The 9828-nt window shown below is 39.7% G+C and overlaps 1 protein-coding gene across 1 annotated transcript in view; it reads left to right on the top strand.

Moving 5' to 3' along the window:
* LOC109934887 (ran-binding protein 17-like) overlaps positions 1–9828 on the top strand; it is a 557500-nt gene that overhangs the window by 378969 nt on the left and 168703 nt on the right. Inside the window, exon 11 of the mRNA XM_048603939.1 lies at positions 2084–2222. Coding sequence (XP_048459896.1) covers positions 2084–2222 — 139 coding nt within the window. The remainder of the gene's footprint in view (positions 1–2083; positions 2223–9828) is intronic.

Raw genomic sequence — 9828 nt, 5'->3', positions numbered from 1 at the left:
TAGGTTTTCTGAAGAAGGGTCTAGGCCCGAAACGTCAGCTTTCCTGCTCCTCTGATGCTGCTTGGCCTGCTGTGTTCATCCAGCTCTGCACCTTGTTATCACAGACTCTCCAGCATCTGCAGTTCCTACTATCTCTGAAACGCTGTATCTACTGGTTTTCCTTTATCTGCCTTGCTTGTTATATCTTCAAAGATCTCTAATAAAACTTTATCAAACATGATTTCCCTTTCATAAAATCATGTTGACTCTGCCTTATATTTTAACTTTTTAAATATCCATTTACTATTTCTTAGTAATTGATTCTAGCAATGACAGATGTTTAGCTAGTGGATCTATAGTATGCTACTAAGGATGATCAACACCTGTATTGATAATTTGGGCACTATAAAAACAACAGAATGATATAATGTTGTAGAGTAAGCTTTTATTTTATTGAATGGGTTAACTATGATGGTATTAAGATCATACATGGGTAGGGGTGGCAGTGGCATAGTGGTATTATCGCTAGGCTATTAATCCAGAGACCCAGGTTAATATTCTGGGGACCTAAGTTTGAATCCTGCCATGGCAGATGATGCAATTCAAATTCAGTGATGAAAAATCTGGAATTAAGAGTCGGTTGATGACTGTGGAACCATTATCAATTGTTGGAAAAATTTGTTTGGGTCATTAAAGTCCTTTAGGAAAGAAAACTGCCATCCTTGCCCAATCTGACCTACATGTAACTCCAGATCTACAGCAATGTGGTCAACAGTTAACTGCCCTCTGGGCAATTAGGGATGGCCAATAAGTGCTGGCCAATATAGTGACCTCTGTATCGTGTGAATGACTTTTTTTAAAAAAAAGAAAAAGCTGGTCTGGAGATCATTTTCCTGTCCAGACTAGATTTTTGCAAAGACATGAATGACAGTTTTGGCTGCAGGTGGTCTAGGGCTAGGATTGAGTTGGGAAAGGTTATGTAGTTAGGAGTAGATGTACGGAGAGTTGAAAAAGTGAATGCTTTGAATGATGAAAAGTTAGAGTCACCTCTGACTGTCCTGTGGTATGCCTTATGAGATGATCAGAATGCAGTTGTTACCCCAGAGAACATTCCGAGATGTTAACAAAATAAAACATGAGTCAATATCTGCCATCAGTGTCACATAACTTTAAAAGGGACAGAAAGTTTGAAAAAATCTTGCATTTGTAGAGTACATGTAACAAAGAAATGCCACTCAGAACTTTGCAAAACCATAACTTGACATAAATGATGACTTATTCAGAGATGAAGCGATAGTCAAAACCCTGTGTGTTAATTGGAGTCATAAAGATGGAGAGAGATATGAATACATTTAGGAAGGGAATTTCAGTTTACGATCTAGGTAGATGAAGGGACAGCTGCTAGGTGTGAAACAAAGGGAAAGAATGAGGGGTCAAAAATGTACCAATATTACAATCACAGAAGATTTCACACGTGTCTTTGGTAGGGCCTTTGTGTGTGGAGAGATTCCAACAAGGGGTTGCTGGAAAGATAGACACAGATGATGAAGAGGATACCAGGTTCACTTTGAAGAGGAAAGAAAGATTTTTGATGGGGCCAAAGTTTGCACGGACAGAGGACAACCAAGAGTTCATGACATCAAGCTTCCAGGATCTCATTTGCCTTCTATACTCTCACTCTCTGTTGTTAACTGTGTGCAAGATCTAATCAACTGTAGATTATTCCTCCAGTAATTTTACATTATTGATACCATAAGTGTTAACCTGTTATATACATTGTGACGTTGGGCCAAGGATTCAGGACTCATTGACAATAAAACATGATGTTTTCTTACCATTAATAGCTATGCAATTTGAAATTCACTCTTGAATTAGCAGTTTTGCAGGGATACAAAGAGATCTCCCTGCTTCTTTCGGAATATTGTCTTTAACAGTCACCTGAACCACTGGAATAGGTGGACGTTGGTTCAGCATCTCAAAATTGCACAAAACTTAGTAAATCAAATTCATTAGTCACATTGGCAGGTTCAAGTTACTCAGTAAGATCTTTGTTCCTTGCTTTTTCTGCGTTATTAAAACACATACATTTTTTTATTTTGTGTAGTCTTATCGGAAGTTGAGCTTATCTTACTATTCGTTGTTGGAGTGCCTTACCCAGGACCATATGAAATTCATTTCCAACCTAGAGCCACATGTGGTTATTTACATCCTGACCTCTTTATCAGAAGGACTTAATGCCTTGGGTGAGTTCCACTAGAGAATGTTTCTTCTTGAATATAGAAGGTGTTGATGTAAATTCGTCTGTACATGCTGATCTGTTCAGGAAAGGTGAGTCTCATGGGTGCTCTGTAAATTTATTAAATGAAAACCAATCAATAAAAAGTGATGGAGGTGCTTGTGCTGCCATTTGTATTTAGATTTCAAGTTGGTATATAAAATAGTGTATCAGAACCAATTGTGCCGAGATCCATTTCCAGCTTTGAGAGGTATATTCAGTTTCAAGATTTACTGCTGTCAATATTCAGTTCTGCTCAGTAACAAGGGAGGAGCTCATTGCAAGATTGCTAGATCAGTCAAGACAATTTGGAGGTCACGAAAAAGTTCAAGAGTTGCAGGTGGTGAGTGAGGTTGTAAAGAGGCAAAGACAGAAACAGACTCCATGTGAGGAACACAGCAGTTGGCTGTACTGCAACCGACCTACACAGATTCAGAGGTCTTGGTGAGGTGTCTCGAACAGTTTGGATATCTTTCTCCTGTTCAAACTCAGGAACAAGTTCTAGGAATTAGTAAATAGTCAAGTATTAGAGTTAGCAGTCTGAAGTTGAGAAACTGGGAAGGTGGCTGGATCTATACAAAGGGCTTGAAAGCGTGAATAATTAAATATAGTTGAGACAGCTGTGGTTAAAACACTCTCCATCTGCATTTTCTTAACGTAACTGAACAAGATTAGAACTCAGGGAAAATCCAGGGACAGGGCTGTTTCAATGTAGTTAGTTGTTAGTGAAGAGCTGGAATGAGGTAGCTCATTGATTAGCACTGCTGCCTGACAGCGTCAAGGATCTGGGTTCAAATCCAGCCTTGGGTGACTGTCTGTGTGGAGTTTGCACATTCTTCCCCTCCTCAGTCTGTGTGGGTTTCCTCCCCCTGTCTAATGATGTGCATTGGATTAGGTGGTTTAGCTATGCTAAATTGTCCATAGTGTCCAGTGATGCGTAGGTTAGGTGGATTAGCCATGGGAAATGCAGTGTTATGAGAATAGGGTAGGGAGTGGAATGCTCTTTGGAGGATCAGTGCGGACTCGATAGGTGGAATAGCCTGCTTCTGCACTGTAGGGATTCTATAATTATTATTCAGATTTGATAACCCACAGTGTCAATGACATGTGGCAGAAATTGCTTAGAATTTGCTATTTGTTATACATTATGTGGTTCTCAATTAAAGTCTAATACCCACATGAACCAGAAGTTCAGGTAGTTAGAATATATGTAGTACATGGATTGCAAAGTGTAGCAGTGTCTTAACATTGTATGAATAAAGAGCAGTACAGTACAGCAACAGGCCCTTTGGCCCACAAAGCCTGCACTGATATATGACTCCTTTCTAAACTAAAAACTTTTTGCCTATATGCAGTCTGTAACCATATGCCTCAATTCCTTACGTATTCATGTCTGTCAAGATGTTTCTTAAATTTTGCTATTATATCTGCTTCTAACACCTCCTCTGGTAGCACCTTCCAGGCACTTACCACCCTCTTTAAAAAAAAAATTGCCCCTCATATCTCCTTTTCCCCGTTACCTTAAACCTATGTCCATTTGTAGTTTACCTTTCTATCCTGGGGCAAAAACTGACTATTTGTTCTATCCATGCCTCCCATAAATTTGTAAACTTGAATCAGGTTGTCCCTCAGCCTCTGACATTAAAGTGAAAACAGACCAAGCTTTTCCCAATCTCCTCTCGTAGCTAATATCCTCCAAACCAGGCAACATCCTGGCAAACCTTCCTGTACACCAGCCAAAGCCTCCACATCCTTCGAGTGGTGACTGGAACTGTAAGCAATATTCCAAATTTAGCATAATTAAAGTTCTATACAGCTGCAACATGACTTGCCAATTTTCGTGTTGTCCCCCAGTTGATGAAGGCAAGCACGTCGTATGCCTTCTTGACCAACTTATCCCTGAAAATGGCGACACAAGTGGAACTGTATGCCTATATCCTTCTGTATGTTAATGCCTCTAAAGGGTTCTGCCATTTCCTATATGGTTATTTCTTGCATTAGACCTTCCAAAATGCATCACCTCGCATTTATGCAAATTAAATTCCATCTGCCATTTCTCTGCCCCAGTCTCCAGACTATTTATATCCTGCTATACCCTCTGGCAATCCTCACTCTCCACAGCTCCCCCAGTCTTTGGGTGAAGGTTTATAATTATTATTAGGCAACCTGAGTACTAAAGGAAATGTAAATAGCCTGTGAAATTACATTCTGTGAAGGTGACTTTTTTTTAAAAATAGGTTAGAAATTCATTTATTTTAATAGCAATTCAAAACAGTATTTTCATGAAATCATGTGACTTACACCAAATGATTCCAGAAAATACCTGATGAGATGATTGCTGCTGCACGTACTAAGTTGAGCTTTTATGACCTAGAGAATGAGACACCAGAAGCTAGTTGCAAGTTCAGTTCAGAAGATACAATCCATACCAGATGTGCCATTTAGCAGCTGAAAAGCAGTCAAAGCCTCAAGTCTTTACTTAGAGTTTAGTGAGAAATATCAACAGGTTAGCCAGTGTCTATGTGTCTCAGAGATAGACAATAACAGAGCGAATCACATTTATTGTATGTGCAAAACTTTGCCACGAGGAAATCATTGGTGGAGTATGAAATTTTAAAGTGAACTAACAAGTGAAAGACATTGCTGGGGAGAAAGGTTAAATCTGTGTTATTATGCACAATAACACCTAGTTTTCTTTCATTCCTTCTGTGTAATAAACGTTTTTGGTTTTGTTGAAAATACATTGTCCGCTTCTCTGCTAATATGTTCATTGACTGACCACCCTGGTAACCAAATTGCAAAAGTCTGTCTGTCAGGCTACACTCTGGAATCCGATTCGTCTAATAGTACTATCAATTGGGATCAATACAATAGGAAAGCTTCTAACTCAATATCATGGCTTTATTCTCTTAGAAAGCCCTCTGGATCTCGCAGTTTATCTACATCATTGTAACAAGTTTTTACTGTCTCAGCTAGGATTGTAATCACAACAGTTTTTTTTGAAAAAGGGAATTCCCTAAGGAATGCCTGGTGGATTCTGATATTTAGACACTGAAGTTTTGAGTCCCTTGCCAGTTTTTGATTTTGATTACTTTTCCTTCCTGTATATTCAGTTTTCACAGTTTCCTAACATAAATGCTAAATTCTTTGCTTCTCTACAGCTCCTCCTGTTTCACCTTTAAGAAATTCTTCCAACCTTTCTTTGTTCCAGTAAAAGCAATTACTGCTGGTGCTGGAAATCTGAAACAAGCAGAAAATGGTGGAGAAACTCAGCAGCGAGAGCGAGAGCCAGTGTTTTAAGTTGGATAATTTTTCCTCTAACTTCAGGATTTTCTTTGAAAGAAAGAAGACGAACTCAGAGCTTTGCACATAATTTTCCATTTGCTGTAATTGCTATAGTTTCCCCTACCTATGTAGCCCGTTTACATCCCTGCTTCCTGGTCCTATCACACAAACTATTGTGCCCTCTAACTTAGTTCTGAAAATATTATATCTAAACACTATTCCTTCAGGCAAGTCATTAATTTATATATGTTGATGAGCTGAGATGTCAGTACAGATTCTTGGGGAGCACTACATTTCACACCTTGTCAGAGAACATTCAGTTTAACCTGATTATCTTTCTGCTTCCTCTCAGACAATAACAAAACCATACCACAAAGTTACCTCCAGTTCTGTGGGTTTTTCCATTATTGCTGGTAATTTCTGATGTGGAACATTTAATTTTTTTTCTGGAAATTGACGTGTACAACAACCATAGATACTTCACTATCCATCATGTCAATGAGCTCCTGAAAAAAAAAGTTTGACATGATGGCATGAATTTTTCTAGGGCCTGAGCAATGTGGGCAATGCCTAGACAGTTGAGAAAATACAGTAAGAATGAAACTGAGGATGAGAAAAAAAAAGAAAAGTCCAATTTTGTGCTTAAGATTTCAACAGAAAATGGGAATCTTGCCAGATTGGTAAGGGAACTATTTGCACACATTAATACCTCGTTATTATCTAATCTCACGTTATCTGTATGCAGGTTGCTATTTTCCCAGGCAGTAGAGGGGGAAGTAGACAGCAATAGTTCCCAACCTGAAAGTCTAAGCAGGTACCTGGCAGACACAACTCACTTACATCTTCTCCAGGTGTCCATCATTCCCCAGTTTCTCAGGACAGCAACTACCTGCACTTCTGTCCAGAGGCTGTCATCTGCAGAGCACCAGTGTTGCCACATCATCATGGCACATTTCTAATTCACTTAGAATCCAGTTTACCACTTCAGTACTGTGCTTTGGAGCACAATACTTTTTGTTGTAATGCTGCTGCCAGGCCATTTTGTGAAGAGCGACACAACCGGAACATATGAATCCCATGGCTCTAAGCTTATTTTCTTTGCTCATACCTACTTTATGCCTTCTTGAATGCTTACAGCATTTCTACCTTGCCTTTAAGTACAGGCACAAAGCCAAGCAGCTTGTCACTTTTGCCAGCAATGATCATGGAAGGGGGACTGGACATGTAAATGTAAATGTATGCCTGTGTTATGTCAATGTCATACCTACGACATGTGTCAGCAGCTTGTGCAACAAACACACTGAACGTGCTTCAATCAAATGACCACGTCTCAAAGTCTAAGGGGAGCAGTGTTTAGTCAAGGCAAGAGGACTGTCATCAGTTGGCAAATCCTGCCACTGTCAGTAAAGGGCATCACGCATTCTTAATCCAGGGGTTTAGACACAAATCAATTAGCTGCTTGGGGCCTTCAGAGTATGGAATTGCATACTGTTACACTTCTAATCTTGCCAAAATACTCTCTGAGTTGTTATTATCAGTGGTCGAGGGTGCATGAAGCAGCCTTGCTGGTTCATCTTCTGAGTGGCCTGTGGGTTCTTCCTCAGAGTTGAAGCAGGAAGTAATGTTCAAAGAGGATGGTCACTTCATGGTGGAGGCTGTGTGGATGCCACTCTTGCCTGCAGCAGTGCAAAGAGAATGAGTTGTGAAATGGGACAGAGGCTGGCATATGAAGAATGTATATACAGCACAGGTAATGTGAGAGCAGCACAGCAATTAATCATTCTTGAACGCTGAGACATTAAAGTCTCAGTATCACTGCATGAGTGATCATAATCTTCTCCCATAAAGAGAAGGATTCTTTCCTCATAAGAAGTGAGCAGATGAGTGTCAGTTAGAATATCACACACTTGGTCCTGTTTGCTGCATTGAGACAAAAAGAGGGAGTAAGTGAGATGAAAAAGTAGCATGGCTGGCTGTTAGTGTTGATGTAGGTGGAGGAAAGTTGGTGAGGTGTTTGAGTGAGTAGCAAATGCAGAGGGCAGCTTAGTTTAACAATCTGGGGACATGGGGAATGAGATGAATGACAGGTGAAGATGCTGTATGCAATAGTGATAGTAGACTATGAGCTTTGATGGGAGATGTGTGCAGTGTCAGTGTTAAAGTTGGTGTGAGATAGTAAAGAAAAACCTGTCACTCACCCTCATGGATCATGGAGGGTCATTAACCTTCATGTGGTATTGCCGGGTGTTCTGCCGAACCACGGGTTAGCATGTTGTCCAAGTGGCGACTTCAGACCAGGCTGACGATGTCTGGTGCTGTTGCCTCCACTTAATGGTCCTGAAGACAGACGAGAGTTGTCAAGGAAACCACCCCATCCACCAAGATCTCCAGATCCCTGCCAGTAAAGCAGGGTGCCAACTGATCTGTGAGCCATCTCTGGGGAAGTTGTTCCCACGTTGCAACTGTGAATGGTTGTTCTTGGCTTGCAGTGTTTGACCTAGTGCACAGCTGGGCTTTATATATGACATCCTGAAAGCGGTGGGAAACCTGGGCAACACAAGCACTTCCAATGGTGAGCACAATATAGTGCAAGAGCCAACTGTGAAGGCATTGTGCTTAAATGAGGTGAGCAGCTATGAATTGAGTGAGATAACTCACTAAAGCTCATGACGAGAAACCCTCCATGAAACTCCAAAATTTACATTTAGTTAAATTTTGGGAATTTTAGCTTGACATTATATCAAATCCATGTCAATTGTCTTTGGTTATGTCATATTTATCCACACACCTATTCATGCTGTTTCTGATGGTAGGTCCCAATAAGTTATCTTTATAGTAAGCAGGTAGTAATCGGATTTCAATGTCAAATAACAGTAATAATAACATTGCCGTTAGTCCAATCCAAAGGCACACTCCCTGAATCTGTATCAGGAGAGAATTATGCCGAACATGTATGCAATTTTTTTCACCTATTTCTTTTAATGCCACTGTGTTGAAGGCATCAAATTCTACATATTGTATCAAACTTAAAACCAATTGTTTTCTGCATTACTAATTATGAACATTTCCCTCTCCCTACTTTATTCCCTGGTTCCTTGGCAGCACAGGCATTTGCCCTCCTCCTTCACTGAGGAGGTATAGCTTTCATATCCCTTACTGTACTTTGTTTCATTTTAAGCCCATTTTTATAACTCAGTCTAGTGAGCTTTTCCTTGCATTTAGCAAAGCTTTTCTTTTGAGCTTCATACTACCTTATTACCTCGTTTATGTATATGGTTGTTTAGCCATGTAAAAGAAGAAAGTGCAACTTAAATTACAAGTATATTTTACATATAACAAATATTATTGCAGATGTTTGGACAATACCAACCTCTTAAGGCCTCCATGCCATCCAGCTGACTAAAACAGCCTTTGCCTGGTCCATTTTTATCTAATAATAGTAGCCAAAGAACCTGCAGTGGATGTCTCCTCCCACCCTCCCATTCTGCACTACTGTTCAGCTCTATTATTTGAAGGCCCCAAAGAATCGATCCTTGATCCATTTTGTTTCTCATCTACATGCTACACCTAGGCAACAACATTCAATAATATATCTCCGTGTGCTGACAACACCCGGCTTTGCTTGACCATAACCTCGCAAGCTCTACTGCTGAACATGATTTGGTACACTTTTACTCTGTACTGGTAGTGCAGAAAGTTCCTCCAACTAATATTTGGATAATCAAAGCTGTTCTTTTTGGTCCCTGCTGCAAAATTATCCACTTTGGAAGGAAATATAGATGAACAGAATATTTTTAAAGGTGAGGAGCCAGGAAATATTGGAATTCAGAGGGATTGGGAGTCTTTGTACTTAAATCACAGAATGTTAACATTTAAGTCCAGCAAACAATTAGTAAACTAAGTTTAAAATTAATCTTATAATCAATGTTGAGATTTTAAGAGTGAAGTAATCTTAATACACTTTAGGATCGAGGAAACTACACCTGTAATGTTCTATACAGTTTGATCTTTTTACCAAAAGGAAGGGTGATAATTGCCTTGGTGCAAATGCAACAAAATTTCATTAAACTGTTTACTTGGATGAAGAATTGTCCTATGAGGAAGGATCAAGTAGGCTCAGCCTATATTTTGCAAAATTTAAAAGAGGGGTGATCTCTTTAAAGCATAAAAATTTCTTAAGGAGTTTAAAAGGGTAGATATAGTGGGGGATGTCTCCGGACCAGAGTCTAGAACAATGGGTAAGTCTCAGACTAAGGAAATGACCATTAACAACTTGATAAGAAATTTCT

This window comes from Rhincodon typus, chromosome 12, assembly GCF_021869965.1.
Source record: "Rhincodon typus isolate 14 chromosome 12, sRhiTyp1.1, whole genome shotgun sequence".
Classification (NCBI taxonomy): Eukaryota; Metazoa; Chordata; class Chondrichthyes; order Orectolobiformes; family Rhincodontidae; genus Rhincodon; species Rhincodon typus.
This window is presented reverse-complemented; position numbering and strand designations above follow the sequence as displayed.